The 16,465-nt window shown below is 38.8% G+C and overlaps 1 protein-coding gene across 2 annotated transcripts; it reads left to right on the top strand.

Moving 5' to 3' along the window:
• Nucleotides 1-195: 195 nt before the first annotated feature.
• Nucleotides 196-13,520, top strand: gfpt1 (glutamine--fructose-6-phosphate transaminase 1). 2 transcript variants are annotated; one of them, XM_087794770.1, is made up of 19 exons: nt 196-270; nt 2,353-2,460; nt 3,016-3,123; nt 3,192-3,317; nt 3,435-3,493; nt 4,218-4,349; nt 4,424-4,485; nt 4,630-4,709; nt 4,779-4,884; nt 5,788-5,951; nt 7,275-7,370; nt 7,637-7,734; nt 7,864-7,984; nt 8,171-8,328; nt 9,955-10,069; nt 10,250-10,377; nt 10,893-11,060; nt 11,241-11,399; nt 12,382-13,520. In XM_087794770.1, the coding sequence occupies exons 1-19, from the start codon at nt 264-266 to the stop codon at nt 12,424-12,426; spliced, it is 2,040 nt and encodes a 679-aa protein (XP_087650896.1). In that variant the 5' UTR covers nt 196-263; the 3' UTR covers nt 12,427-13,520. The 2 variants fall into 2 exon arrangements, with proteins under 2 accessions (XP_087650896.1, XP_087650894.1); XM_087794768.1 differs by having other exon boundaries at nt 4,630-4,884.
• Nucleotides 13,521-16,465: the final 2,945 nt, after the last annotated feature.

Raw genomic sequence — 16,465 nt, 5'->3', positions numbered from 1 at the left:
TTGTACTTTGTCTGCCCAGCGTACGTCAGGTACTGGGCTTTTTTTGTTGTTAGTGTTGACCGTAGGAAGGTGCGCTGCTCGGAAGAACTCCTGATCCAGATCCGGCTGCCACGTCTGAACTCGCTGCGTCAAACTAGCCGCTGACGTGTTCGACCAATCACAGAGCGCCAGGGCGGAGGGGCGGGGCTAGGAAATCCGGAAAGTAGCGAAGCTTCCTTGACACACACACTGCTATCAGGAAACTGTAACCCGGCAGTGCAGACATGTGCGGTAAGTTGTGTGCGATTTATACATACTAATATTTTTATAAACATAAAGAGAAGGATGGAACTCAAGAGACATCCCGCTTAAGCAATATTTTCCCGGATAATATTAAACTACTGTCAAGGATGGCTAGCTCGAGTTAGCAAACATGGGCTTTTAAGATGATGCTTTAATCGTGTGTGTGTGTGTATATATTTATATTACTAACATTAATATAACACCTAAGTCGAAAATAAAAGTATCCTTATTTATTATTTTCATTAGAGATTTCTTGGGGTGCAAAAGTACTCTTGGCTAAATCGAAAACGTATCAATGAAAACAAGTTGACTTTTGTAAAATGTTGTAAAAACTTCACAAGTTTTATTTGGTTTAACTGTTGGGATTCGCTGTCACTCTTATCCAAGAATGTTTAAGGGCTTTTTTTTTTGGCCACTTTAAACGGCAGATTTGGTTCACATTTCAATGTGTGCTTTGATTGTCCAAAAAAAAAAAAAAAACATTAAGAAAATGGTATAGATCAAGTGTCAATGAATATCGTAGAGTGTTTCTCTTTGTGCTGTTGCACGTATCACTTAAAGAAGTGTCACCTCACTAATGGTCCCCAGTGTCTGACAGCTGCCTCTTCTGTCTCCCATCACTGTCCTTCCCATGACTTTCAACACCAGCTCGACCTGATCCTGTGGTATTCTTAACAAAACATTCCGCTGACTATGAATATCCTGCTTCACAGTTCACTCCCTGGTGTTGTTGTTGTGAAAAAAAACATTTAATACTATTTAGGTAGAACTTTATTGATTGTTTAATCTTCAATTGTTTAAATTTCAATTTGTCGTGATGCTTAAATTACCCATAATTATAGATGTCAACACTTGAGTTGACATCACTTTCTCTTAATGACTGTGAACCATTATCTCAATATTCAGTTGTATGTAATTAACAGAATATGTTTCAATTGCGTATTAGTCTTTTTCCTCCACTTGCAGATGCTTAACTTGTTCACAACACATTTAAGGGAATTTGTCAATAAAATATGCTAAAAAAAAAAAGAGTTCTCTAACCATGTTAAGAGTCATTTTATTATGAAACAGGGAAAGTTTATTTTCTTTCAAAGTAGGGTTTATGGCGCCTTCATTTGTTTGTCAAAGTTTCTATTGAGACATAAAAATATATATAATAGCATCATTCATCCGAGAGGTATTCATTTAAAGTTTAGTAAATAAGAGTAGCTATTTCCCGGGGCCTGGCCCTCCTCCTGCAAACCGTCCGTCCCTCTCTCGCATCAATGACTTCTCTGTTAAATGGAGCTCGAAACAGGTTTTGCGTCTACGTGTCAGTCTGCATCTCAGTGAGCCTTAATGTTGGCTTAAACATCAACAAACTCAAATCTCATTTTATAGCAAACAAATCATGACCTCGAACAAAAGGTTCTCAATAAGATTTAGGCAGATGTTGTGACTCCAAGTCTCTTCCTTTTTGAGGGACACACAGGACACTTTTTACTATCACTTACTGAGATTAGTTTGTAGCTATTTTTCTCTTTTCATATAGTGTTATTGAAACTATAATCTTGAGATACCTCTTGGATTTGACATTTTCAATAAAATGCTATTGAATTAAAGTTTCCAAGGATGAGATTATTTTGTCAAAAAAGTATTATGATGATACTATCTATTATTACCAAAAGCCTTTTGTTTTGTTTGACTAACTTTGACTCGTGTGTCAACTTCATTGTGTTACTCAAAACCTTTGCTGGTATTTGGGTTACTATTGATGGTCTTTGGTGCCGTAGCCTGCATGTAAACCCTTAAATAAAACCATATATGCGTTATTTCCGACGGATATTCTTGCCTTTCTTTTTCCATTATTTTACTCCTTGTATTCCTCCTTTTTTGTTCTTTACTCTTTGATGACCTCATCAGCCCTTAGTTTAGTAAAATCAAAGGGAGGAAAAAAAAAAGTCGTACCTAACATTATTTACAAATGTTCTGGGGACATGTTAAAACTAAACTTGTTATAGATTCTCTCTGAAAGGTAAACGGTAGAAGTCAGTGACATGGAAAACTAAATATTTGTTATGTCGTCAACAGGAATCTTTGCCTATTTGAATTACCATGTGCCAAGGAATCGACGGGAGATCCTGGAGATCCTTCTCAAAGGCCTGCAGCGCCTGGAGTACAGGGGATATGACTCGGCAGGTGATGAAGATAAGCTCTTATCGTTGGCGTGCACTGCTTTGTTTATCAGGACATGTGTGACGCCTGAAAGGATTCACTCTCAAAGGGAAAGATAGCGGATGTCAGGGTTAAATTGCTATTTATGTTGGATGGTTATAGACATTTTGGTTTTGTTCTGGAGAGTCAGGATCCACGACTAATGTGTGTTTTTGCAAGGTAATTTCAAGTTTTCAAATAAATGGGTAAAAGCCAGGGAACATTTTCCCAAAGGAGAGACCTCCTGAAGGATCAATAAAGTTCTATTTATCTATCTATCTATCTATCTATCTATCTATCTATCTATCTATCTATCTATCTATCTATCTATCTTCACCATGGGTAGAATTGGGTACTCACATTTTAATGGGTTTCTGAGGCTAGTGACCTACATTCTGTGAAGTTATCGGTCCAGACCGTAAGACACACCCAGAAGGATAAGGCTCAATTTCCTGCTAGTGACCTACAAACTGATATGAATGTTTATTTATTTTCTTCACAAGCGTCCCCTTATTGCGATTTATTTTTGACTTTCATCAGGCGTTGGAATCGATGGTGGCAACAGCAAAGACTCAGAGCTCAATGCCAAATCCATTCATCTGATAAAGCAACAAGGGAAAGTGAAGGTCCTCGATGAAGCGATTCAAAGTAAGTTCTTGAACTCTTCTAAACTCTCAACGTGACTCTTTATAAATTATTTTAATGGTGATTAACAGAGCAGCAGGATTTGGACCTTGATGTGGAGTTTGATGTTCACTTGGGCATCGCTCACACACGCTGGGCCACCCACGGTGTCCCAAGTCCTGTCAACAGTCACCCTCATCGATCCGACAAGACCAACGGTCAGTAGCTTATCTAACTTAGGGAGAACTCGTATTCTTTTTTGAGTCGCATTGTATTGACTTTACTGATAGATGTGTTTATCAATAGTTTAATATTTGCGTCTCTCTTGTCTGCAGAGTTCATTGTCATTCACAATGGCATCATCACCAACTACAAAGATCTCAGGAAATTCCTGGTAAGTTTAGGTGGAAGTATAAGACTTAAAAATATCTTAATGCCAAAAATAATTGCAACGGAGTTATCTCAAAATCTTTAAGTCTCTCATTTGCAAATTAGTTTGAAGCATAATTTATCATTAAAATATGAATTCCCTATATAAGGAAGTCGTAGGGAAGTCGTATATCTAATAAAATAAAGAAACTTGTACTGATACCAATACCTTCACACTGTAAAATTGATGTAAAAACGTGTGTAAAGAAACTTGAAAGGTGAAGCATGCTTACCTTCTAATATGGGATCATTTAGGTCGGTGCCAGAAAAGAACCAAAGTTTGTTACCTAAACATTTGCCTAACCTTTAACCTAAATTATTTAAATACATGTTTTATTGTTGGAGCATTAAAAAAGTTGAAATCAAGGTCTGAAAGGCAGACACACCCTTGTGTTATCTCAGGGTAAGGTGACCCGAAAACAAATGTGTTGGGAGTATCCCTTGTCAACACAAGGGCCTCCACCACTGCATATGTATTTCTGGAAGCCATGGAGATCGTTCACATTGACCCAGAGACAACACAAGGGTTAAGCAATATAAAATAATTAAAATAACATGGCATCACCATGAAATGGCACATAAATAAATTATTGTGAATGAATGTTGAATTGTTATCGTTCCATTATTTAAAGAGTTAATCATTTTTTAATGGTTGCTTTTTCAAAATTTGTTTCACTTCTTTCTTACAGGAAACCAAAGGCTACGAGTTTGAGTCAGAGACTGACACCGAGTCCATCGCCAAGTTGGTGAAGTACATGTATGACAACCGCGAGACCGACATCAGCTTTGCCACTCTGGTGGAAAGAGTGACGCAGCAGCTGGTGAGCACCTCCTCGTGCACCCCGATGATGACGTGACCCCCGACAGTCAGACATGCTTCTCTTTATTACTCAAGGAAGGAGCGTTTGCGTTGGTGTTCAAGAGTGTCCATTACCCGGGAGAAGCAGTTGGCACAAGGTAAAGAAAATATTATTTTATTATGGCTGTAGGAAGTCATTAGTGGTCATAAAATATATCTCATGATTCACATTCTCTCGTTAACCACCTTTATCAACGCCACATATCCGTTGTGTTCACTGGAGTTACGTTGGTCTTGTGTAGGAGGGGCAGTCCGATGCTGATAGGAGTGAGGAGCGATCACAAGCTGTCCACAGATCACATCCCTGTCATGTACCGCTGCTGTAAGTCCGATGATTCCGTCCCTTTAATTGGCGGAGCGGGAGATGGTGACCAGACCGTTGTGTTTGTAGCCAACAAAGAAAAGAAAGTCGGTGCTCTTCCCAGATCAGAGCAGGACACGTGTCTCTTCCCTGTTGACGAGAAGGCAGTGGAATACTACTTTGCATCTGACGCAAGGCAAGTCATGGTCAAGAAGCCAGTCAATCATTCTCCAACTTCAGCCGTGATGAAGTTAATATTATGAGGCGATAATACCTGGATAAGTACACCCAACCCTTTTCCTGTAACGAGCAACAAACATGGAAACACGACTGACAGGGATCATTCACTAAAAAAGAAGGAAATTATTCAGATATAAGATAAGAATGGTTAAATCAAAGGCACAACTACTTATGAAGTATGACATATGCAAAGTGCAATATCCACTTTAAGACATAGCTCTAATCTCACTTCTCCTAAACTCCAGATTTTCAGATCCGATTAAGATGCTCATTTATACCCGTGTTACGTTATTATAATATATATTTTTGTGTGTGTATATGTATGTATGTATGTATATATATATATATATATATATATATATTATATAGTTATTTGACATGTTAGCAATAAGCAGATAGCAGTAGCCTCACAGAACATAAAACACACACACACAACCACACGGCTAGTGTTATATTGTCAAATGTTTTAAAACTATACCACATGGAACTTTAGACCATAACCAATCAATGTTAAATCTATTTGATTCTCATAGACAAATGATAGATTACCATATAACCTCTACAAAACATATTTTACACACTATTTATTTATGTATTTTTATTATTATTTGTTTATTTCTGTTATTTATTCTTATAAGAAAACCCCAGCAAATGATTGATGGTAAAATAAGGTTATATCTTATATTAGTACAGTACTTAAAATAATTATTTATAAGAGCTCATGACAAAAACAATTGTTAATTATAATTATTACCGTGTCAGTCCACATAACCACATTGTGCTATGCAAGTGCTTCTAATTGAGTAGCCTGTCTACTACTTGTATATATGTTTGATCTTATGTCTTCTCCCTCCCACAGCGCTGTGATCGAGCACACCAACAGGGTGATCTTCCTGGAGGACGACGACGTCGCTGCCGTGTGCGACGGCCGACTCTCCATCCACAGGATCAAGCGCACCATTGGAGACCATCCTGCACGAGCCGTCCAGACTCTGCAGATGGAGCTGCAGCAGATCATGAAAGGTGATTTAATAGTCCATCAGCCTCTGCTGCCGCCCGTCCTCCCTCCACACATCAAGCTCCTGGCTACGTTTACGAGCCACTCACTGATACAATGCCCTTTAATTTATCCTGGTTGATGGTGCACACGTTGTTAAGAAGTTTGTCTCTGTTATACTGTCCACCCTTAAGCTAGTTTGCTTTTATAAGGCACTAATGAGTTTTCTTACGACCCCCCCGGTTCCTGTGAAACCCCAACATTTAGTCGTATCTGTGTAGCCTCTAGCAAGGATGATAAATTCCAGTCTAGTTTTATTGCTCCATCCTGTGCCTCCATGTGAAGGACACATTTACCCCAAAAAAGAAAAGAAAAAAAATCTGCTATACTATTCCTTATTGCTTATCACATTTGCTTTTCTGGTTTTAACTGTATTTATCATATTTTATGCAATGAGTATAAATCAGGGGTGATGCAACAATCGCTACACGTGATTGTGTCACTACCACATTTTCTGTTTCTTTCTTTCTATTTTTGGTGTTCTGAAAAAAACATGTCTATTCTTTCCCACATCCTTCATCTTTTGGATCTGATAAATCTTCTAGTGTCCTGCAAATTGAAAGACAATCTTTCATTACAATTTCTTTTCTGTAAGCAAATTGAAGTCTTGAAACAATGTTCCGTTCTCTTATTTTTATATGCATGTATGAATACTTGAATATTCTTGTCAAGATCAAGATCCTCTTTAATATTAATGTGAATATATTTCACTATTTTGTTTAAAAATACATTACCTGGCTAAAAGTTGTTTACCTTGTTTTAACACCTTAACTTTTATTAGATATTGTAATAAAAATATAATTATTTAATACACGTAAGATAAGCTTTCTAAACGTTCAAAGAACCAAATTATTTCTTAACTCTGGTCTACTCCACTGTTGTCCGGCAGAGGGCAGAGCTCGCCAGCGCAGATGTAATTTTAAATTCCATTCTAGTCCTGTCATTACTTAGTCTTCGTGTTCGGAGCCTTTCTACTCAGTAACCTAATTTATGTGACCCAAATTGCAGCCGGTGGCTGTCCAAACACTGGCATGTTTAACTGGCCAAGGGTCTAATTGAAAGGAGGATTTGTTTCTGTTTAATCTACAAGGTTATCCTGCCCCATGGTGTGGAATTGTAAATTGAAAAAGAACAATAAAGGATTAACTCCCTGCGTTTAGAGACTTTGATGATGCTCTGTGAAGATTATTCCAGCTTTTCCTCGCAGGCAGTTACAAATGAGACATCCTGGTGTTGTAAATTCAATTTTAACTAGTTAACTGACGTTTCCTTTTGCTCCTCATCCACAGGAAACTACAGCTCCTTCATGCAGAAGGAGATCTTTGAGCAGCCAGAGTCGGTGGTCAACACCATGAGAGGAAGGCTCAACTTTGAAGACAACACAGGTCAGAGAGACGTCCGTCTGCGTGGAGCCATTTATGAAGTCCTCAGAGTGTGACACCTTGTAAAAGCACAAACGCATTCCAGATGCGACTCACAAAGTTTTGATAATTACACATTTATGTCCTTTAACTGAGTGACGATCATGGTAGAAAGAAACCCAATGTTTTTACAACTGAACTTAACCATCTGGAATTTTCGATTGCGTCAGTAAAACTTTCATGAATTTAAAGACAACAAAGATGATGACGATGACTCTTGATTTTTCTAGTCACACTGGGTGGACTGAAGGACCACATCAAAGAGATCCAGAGGTGCCGCCGTCTGATCCTAATTGCATGTGGCACCAGCTACCACGCTGGGGTCGCGGTGAGTAGCTGCTGACTCCGGATTTTACGCCGTCTTTGTTTGCTCTCGATGAGCGTTTCAAGTCTGTCTTATAACAGGCGAGCAGGGGATTTATCTGCGATTGGTTCTTAAAAGCTGTTCCTTTCACAGACCCGCCAGGTTCTGGAGGAGCTGACCGAGCTGCCCGTCATGGTGGAGCTAGCGAGCGACTTCCTGGACAGGAACACGCCGGTGTTCAGAGACGACGTCTGCTTCTTTATCAGCCAGTCAGGTGAGAGACTTGGTCCCATGTGCTCTCCATCTGCTGCACTGTTTAAACACTTCTTCAGATGGCAACTTGACTTGAAATCCTCAGTGTTTTCTTTTGCCAAATCTGTTTCCAATCATCTTCAAGATATCCCCGCATAGTTCAATAAATCAACTTTGGCCCAGACCTTCATTCTCGTTCTTCCGTCAGGGGAGACCGCCGACAGCCTGATGGCGCTGCGCTACTGTAAGGAGCGAGGGGCTCTGACCGTGGGCATCACCAACACCGTGGGCAGCACCATCTCCAGAGAGACGGACTGTGGCGTTCACATCAACGCCGGGCCGGAGATCGGAGTAGCCAGCACCAAGGTGAAGCTGCATTTTGTGCTCATCCGTAATGTTTTGACGTCTGTCAAACTTTTTCTTTTTACAAAATCCCCACTCATTCCAAAAAAACTTCCCAGCAATCATCTGTGTGACGCACGGGATCACCTCCCCACACCCACTGCCACTCAATGAGACCCAGATGACAACTGCATTTGAGGCTCCAGCATAGTTTGATTATCACATCTCATTGAGCTATATTTCTTGCCCCCCCACTGCGTGCCTGAAGGTTCCAGATTTTAGAGAAGGAAATTATTTGGGACTGGCTTGCCTGGCTCCCACATCCATGTGCTGCTCCAGGACACCAGCACACGCCTCAGAGACGCCACTGTTAACTGCTTCGCTGGCCGGCTCCACCGTCACACCGAGGCCAACCAGCGCTGAGCAGAACTGACTCATCAGATTAAAACCCCATTTAGTTTTTCTTTTAAGCTTTGAAGATTTTTAGTGAATTAAATCAAACTAAAATGACTTTTCTCTTCATTCCCCTTCGTTCATCATTAAAAATGGTCCACAGATATTTTGAATGGAATTTGACTGAGCAGACAAATAAACGCACCAACAAAGAGCTGAGGGACTTTGATTAGTGCACGGTTAAGGAGCAGTAAAAATAGGAGGCGAGGGTTTACAACTATTTTCTTGGCAAAAACCCCCTCTGGCTTCGGAGGGTCCTCTGAGAGGATTTGGCTTGAGCGGAACCGTGACTGAATGGTTTAAATGGGCATGGACGGGAGCCAAACGTGCCATTAGACCAGAGCTGGCGGCATCGATGGCAGAGTGCACGTCTCAGCTGTGCTAAAATGATGATTGCTGACAGATTTTGAACATTTTTTCGGTGATGTCAGAATATGTAAACAAGGTTTTCCAAGAGGAGTTTGACCAGGCTAACTTCTGCGTGGCATTGTTTAATTTTCATCTGGTGCACATTATTGGATGAAATGTATTTATGAAAGAATCTTTGCTGATTCTATTATAATCTATATTACTGTATGTATCGGCTTGTCTCGAGGGAAGTTCCGCATCAGCCTGTTTCACATCAACAGGGACCACCACCCTAAACATATCCAATATGATTAAACTTGATCATTTCTTTCCATCTCTCTGTCCATCTTTGTGTGAATCCACCCAGATTCCTCTCTCTCTCTCTCTCTCTCCGTCTCTCTCACTCTCTCATTTCCTCAATCGAATTCAAAAGGCTCATTTTCCACCAAACTGTTATGGATCCCGTTATTGTCTTTCATTCAGGCTGTTCTCAATGAGACCTCAGTATTCTTTTATTATTATTATTAACAGATTTTTAAATACTTAAATCTATATTTTTTTTATTCTATTTTTTCCTTATGTTGTTTTATTGCTCTGCTAATAAACTTTTTTTCAAAAAGTTGCAGATAATGTTTAGTGACGAGTTTGGCTTGTGTGTTATGGCATGGTGTTTTTTCTAAAAAAGAACACTTCCACTTTAAAAGGTCTTGTTGTTGACTTTTGTAAAGATAATTTATTCAGCAATGTCCTCAAAAGTACAATTGCTGAACCTGCTCTCACTCAAGTTTCCACCAACTATGCATAAAATTCTCTCCTTGTCGTGACGCCTTTTGTTTTTGTCCCCTGCAGGCCTACACCAGCCAGTTTGTGGCCTTGATCATGTTTGCACTGTTGATGTGTGACGACAGAATTTCAGTGCAACCCCGGCGACGTGAGATCATCCAGGGCCTGAGGATACTGCCAGGTAAATAATGGAAGCTGCTCTGCCTCTTGGCTAAAACTTCCAGGAACTTCCCCTGTTCAGGATATCTGTCCCACCATGAATAGACGATCCACTTTGACTATAATTTTTTGTTTTAAACATGCTAATAATCCACCTATTTTGCCCTTATGGAATATCTTACTATTATTAACCTCGTTCCAGATTTGATCAAGGAGGTTCTGAGTCTGGACGATGAGATCCAGAAGTTGGCCACAGAGTTGTACCAGCAGAAGAGTGTGCTGATTATGGGCCGAGGCTACCACTACGCCACCTGTCTGGAAGGAGCCCTGGTCAGTAACCTTTTCTCTACTGTTCAATCAGTATCAATGAGTCATAAAGAGGAAAGCTGTTCAGGATCTGAAATTCTTAAAGTAGGTCATTCTTAGAATCCTGTTTTTAAGACCTTCAAAATGTCTATATGAACCTAGTGACCTCTTAATAAAGTATGGGGAGCTGTCTTGTAGTCATATTTTACATCATGCTCAAAGGCACGAAAGCATATAGGGGGAAAATACATGAGCTTAAAAAATATCTAGATTTATTTTTTTTAGTGGTCGCTAGTTAAATGATATTCAATCAAAACTTGTGCATTCAACAAGGATATTTTCATTTTAAGTTCAAAGAAAAATAACTGAGCTCTCAAAAAAAAGCAGGATCTTCTTCATATTTAGTTACATTTTTACATCATTTGATTCTCTATTTTTTCTACCCTGCTGTGTGCGATGTCATTTAAGGCAATGGTTCTGTAAGGAAGGGAAAGATTTTTGTCAGAACACGATATTAACATTAAATTTTTCCCGTGTAGAAAATCAAGGAGATCACGTACATGCACTCGGAGGGCATCCTGGCGGGGGAGTTGAAACATGGACCTCTGGCTCTGGTGGACAAACTCATGCCGGTCATCATGATCATCATGAGAGACCACACCTACATAAAGTGTCAGAACGCTCTCCAGCAAGTCGTCGCCCGTCAGGTAAAGAGATGCCTTCAAATAAACAAAATGTTTAACTGGTGTGAGAAGCTTCTTCACTGCAGTCAAACAAGGGAGTAGCTGCTTCAGAATGATGTCATATTTTAATAAGCAACAGATGTGTAAGGTGTGGAGAAATGATTGTATTGCTGACTTCATGAACTTCTCTGGCTGCGTGGACAGGGCCGGCCCATCGTGATCTGCGACAAAGACGACTACGAGACCATCAAGAACTCGAGAACGATCAAAGTGCCTCACTGTGTGGACTGTCTGCAAGGCATCCTGAGCGTCATCCCCCTGCAGCTGCTCTCCTTCCACCTCGCCGTGCTGCGAGGGTTTGACGTGAGTTCATCAGACTTCTTAGAATGTTTGTGCATCAATCATATTTAAATTAATGTGATGAAAACTTCAGTTCTAAGCCAGTCTTGCATTTGTTTACTATGTTGTTTTTATATGCAGCTGTAAATTAAATATTCTCAAATGGTCTACTCAATTTATGAAGTAGAATATAAAGTCAACAAAACAAAGACCTATGCTAATAATTTAACTGTTAAGTTGAAAGAAATCTTGTTTTCATAGTAGGGGTGTGATTCGGAATCTGGCGATTCAACACATGGTCAAAGTTATGATATATTGCTAAATATTGCAAAACAATAGGAACAATGTTGTAGTATTCCTTGCGTACTTGACTCTGGTGTTGCAGAATCTACAGACCACATGACTCTTGATTAAGTCGTAACTGCTTTCATTTGTTTGAAACCAAAATATGTCCAACATCGGCTCTAAAAGCTGCTGGAGTCGACTGTATCCTCTCGTCCTCAGTCATTCAAATCTTACTGGATTTCATTGTTCCTTTAGCCGTGACAGACATAAGGATGCTGCCATCAAGCGGCTAGAAGTTTCATTGCAACACAACAATTAACAAACAACGTTGAAAGTTAATTGTAAATTTTAAAAAAAATGAAATATTTTATTTTACACACACTTTTCTTTATGTATAAACCATAAAAGAACCATGATAAAAATATAATATTACTTAAAACCCCCCCATAAAAAGAAAATCAATACAGATCTGTTTAATATTGGTACAGATTGTTAAAAGAAAATGTTTTATCGGTGTATTGATATTTTGCCACAGACCTTTTCCATATCAACATTTATTTTCATTACTGACTTACTAGAAAAATACTTTCCTCTCCTTCTCAACTAAGAAAACAAATGAATTTAAATGCGAAAAACTGTATGATAAGATTGTTTTTAAGAGGTCAACTGTCAAGTATCATCTTTTATCTTGTCAAACATGGTCTGTTCTTATTGACTGCAGGTGGACTGTCCAAGAAACCTGGCCAAGTCCGTCACAGTGGAGTAAAGCTGCACCTGAAGGAATATGGGTGTACAGTACATACACCCAACCAGCTGCGTACGGATGAAGTACTTGGAGAAGATGATGTCACATTTCATGACCTTCCCCTTTAGAGCGATTTATACTTGACAGTAGTAAACACCATTGTAATGTTCATCATGTATCTGTTTAGAGATTATCTTTGTGGAGACCTGGGCTGGTTCTCTCTCCCTCTCTCTCTCATGGCCTGGAAAACTGATTCTGGTCAAGTCTTCAAGCAAATCAAGAGTAGATTTCACCGTCAACACTGTAGAGCAACTAGTCTGTTACTCGATGGCTTCTTCATTCTGTTGTGCAAGTTCTTAAGTCGGAATAGTTTCTTGCAGCTAATCATGTCGACATGTCTTCACGGAATTATTCAAAATCGTAGCCAATTCCTGTAAATAAGTAAATGATGCTGTGATTGCTTAATTGTTGAACATCTTGTCGTCTCGGGCTTATGTCGTTTTAAAACTTTTACTGCACAGTTGTCACCAGACTCTTTTAATGCTGTAGCTTTACGCATGGAAATCCAAACTGAAGTTATTGAGCTGAAGTATGAACGCCAGCCCAGACCAACAATCATGCATCACGATACTGGGACCATTTAAAGTTTGATTATTTTCGTAACTCCTGTTGTTTTCTAAAGAATATATGGAATTGTAGGTATTTATCACTGTCTGACATCCTGAACAAAAAAAAATCTCACCAAAACTTGTATATGATATATGTGCATCCTGGCCTTGTTCCACTGTTAGGAGTGTTCCATTTGACAGAAAATTAAGGTTTAAAAAGATTTAATCTACACACTTACTTTGCCTGTATGTCCTAATCTAGGTGTTGTCAATATCATTATGTCAATATTCCATTACGAGAGTTGATAAATCATGCCTTAATTTCAGGTCTTGCATGGTGTGTGGCAGAGTAGGTGTGAGGATGTAGCATGATGCCGACAGCTGCGTGTGATCCACTGAAGTGGGGAGAATGGTATTTGCTGTGGCGTTGATGAAGACAATGCACTGAATCTACTGCAGGACACTATTTATTATAGGAACTGATACAATAAATGTTATTAGTTGTTATTGTGTCTCAAAGTTATTGAGTTGAAAAAGTTAATTTGTTGTGCGGTCAAGTTTTCTTTTTAAAACGATCAAAACACGGAGTCCGTTCCGTCACTCCAACACGACGTCACTTCCCGTTCCGGTTATGCTTCGCTTCGTGGAGAAAGATGGACAATCGGAGTGTGCCACGGGTCATTTATTCGCCGCTTCAAGTCAAACAAAATACAAGCTTTACGATCTCGACCGGACGCACTTTGTCCCGGCGACTGTACAGGTCAATAGTCCTATATTTAAGGCAAATTTCCCGCCCTGGGGGTCGTCCCTTTCCGGCCAAATGGTTCTTTCGTGTTCCCTGTGTCCTGATCCCCCATTGAGAGACATCCTAATTTGTTTTCTTGTAATCAAATCATTCAAATTTTCTCTGGCGGGGGTTTCCGTCTTTTAGCCCCCCTTTCCCGGATGTGTCTTGCTTCGTTCTTTGATCTACGATTTAAGGTGTGAATTGCAGATAAACAGAAATACAGTTTGAATTTACCAGTGTCGTATCTCTAATTCTGATCCGAGCTTGCCTCGAAACAGTGTAAATCAGTCTGAGTGGAATGTTGATTCTGAATGTGTATTCAAACGTTTAAGATCTTAGATTAAGCGAGTAATTTATACTTTATATTTTGATTATCTTTTAGCATTAAAGTATGGCGTATACGTATGGTGTATAATAATTTTAATCTAACATTTTAAACTTATTTAGAAGGAAAATGTACCAGAAGGCGACTGGAGTGTATTGAACTTCAACAGAGGCATCTCGGCAAACCCAGGTATAACTGCATTAACCTACTTGTCTTGATCGTGAACAGGTGTTGCTGACGTTTTATTTCAGGTAGGTGTAAAGTAAATCACTGCAAAAATGTTCTGACATAACATATGAACCAAGCTTAACATTACCTCGACGAGTAAACTTTAATGTTGACACATTTTATTTAATGCTAAGTAGCTACTAGCATGTTTAGCTTTGAACGAATGCTACAAAAAATAGAAACAAGACTTTTATTTGCCAACTCTCGTTAACGGTATAGTTTCATGTTAACAGAGACATCTAGATATTTGTAAGTAACTTTTATACACGTTCTTAATAAGCTAGGAATTGTGTTTATGCGTGTTTTGTTTGCTTTTTACCTCAGCGCTATTTATCGTGCTAATGCTAATTACTGTTTGTTCCATGGGCACTTGTTTTCCTCAATGTGAACAAAATATATTTATATTATATTTTTAACACAGATTTATGTATTTGTTTGCGGTATGTGTTGGTCTCTGCCTCACTTTAGTGTGTTTTATGAAATGTAATTAACTGTTTTCTTCAAGTGTTGAAATGCAATCATAGTGAAATGTCAGGATTCTGGACTTGATAAATGTAGGAGGATCATTAGTTAACATCCAAAAATTACATCTCTCAGTCCATTTTTACATAGTGTAGTTTAGTGTTTGACTTGGTCATAATGACACAGATGTGTAAGTTAGACGTTGAGGACATTATTCTTTCTATCAAACTTCCAATGATTGATTTCCAGGATAAAATATATCTGTTATCCTATAACCTATAGGAAAAAGAATAAGTCAATTGGTATGGATGTGTGGATCTGCACCTGAATGTTGTTTTTTTTCACAGTATTAAATACTGACAATCACACAAAAACCGACACAACTTAACCATCATTTCTTAAAAATAAATAACTAGTTATTGACTAAAACTAAAGTAATAGTTTTTGTGCTAAAAAGTTTGCAAACGAAAAGAAACGTGTCAATCAATTTGAAGATGAGATTCTTCCACATCTGCAGTTGTTCAAATATATTTGTTTCTTGTATGCAAGAAAGTAAACAAAAGATGGGTTGGACCGACAGACAGATTTTCAGCCATGAAGATGTTTTACTGATCTGTTGTGATAAGCAAAAGAGCTGAGCCAAAAGACAAAGCTCTAAATTAACGATTGCACTTAACTTTGGCTGAAACAATATTTGAGTTTTCTTTGGCTAGAAGTTAGAGATCGAGTAATTAGCTCAATATCTAGAATGAGGTTTGATTTGGGTTATAACACTTTTATATAATCCACCTAATGTGCACAAGCTTTTTCCTCCATTAGCCTTCTTTGTCCGTCTTACCCTAATTGTTGAACCAGCGGTTTATTTGAACAATAAAGGACATCCTCCAAATATTCACTACTTATTAAACAATTGGCCCCTAAATCATAAAAACTAAGAGCTGATGAAAAAATAAGTGTGTCGCTGTCTAATTACATTTGTTTGTTTGTCTGATGGGCCACATGTGACTTTGATACTAAAATGGACTGGTTCTTGAATCTGGATGAAAATATTATCTTGGATTATCTAATCCACCGCACAAGGCCAGCAGACGCCACTGAATGTTGGCGTCACCTTAGCTTCAAAGCAAAATATCTTTCCGCTCAAGTGTGTGTCTAATTAAATCTTTTACTCTCATTTAGTGGTTGAATAGATTTAACTCCCTGAACCACCGTAATCATTACCTCATTTGAAATGTGTAGATTCAACTTTTGTGATCATCCCTCTGTGACTCTTTCTGCCAGTCTTTATTGGGTTTGGGAGACCTCCAGAAGCCTCGCTTGTCATCTTCTCTCTCCTGCGTCATGAATTATGTTCACCAATGTTACTTTCCTGCAGCCTGTCCACATTTCCTGAGCAGAAAATGTTGTCTAAAATTTTCCAAGATAGCTCTCTACAGTTGTGTGTGTGACATAATGCAAAATATGGACATCTGGAAGTGGTTAGTTTTGCTCTGCAGAGGGTTTTTTTTCCCCCCTTTTCATCCAGACAGTGGTTGTATTGAGCTACCTTCATTTGAATCAGACTACTGGAAGCTTCTTCTTTGTTTTAATACTGTATATAGTTGTGTATATATACAGTATATCTATCTCACAAGTATTTCCACATACAAA

The sequence above is a fragment of the Callionymus lyra genome, chromosome 1, assembly GCF_982586985.1.
Source record: "Callionymus lyra chromosome 1, fCalLyr1.hap1.1, whole genome shotgun sequence".
NCBI lineage: Eukaryota > Metazoa > Chordata > Actinopteri > Syngnathiformes > Callionymidae > Callionymus > Callionymus lyra.
This window is presented reverse-complemented; position numbering and strand designations above follow the sequence as displayed.

Bases quoted from the DNA above. Each gene is read 5' to 3' on its own strand.
- gfpt1 (XM_087794768.1), top strand. The intron at 10,070-10,249 runs GTAAATAATGGA...ACCTCGTTCCAG, and splicing joins GGGCCTGAGGATACTGCCAG to ATTTGATCAAGGAGGTTCTG. The intron at 11,400-12,381 runs GTGAGTTCATCA...TATTGACTGCAG, and splicing joins CCGTGCTGCGAGGGTTTGAC to GTGGACTGTCCAAGAAACCT.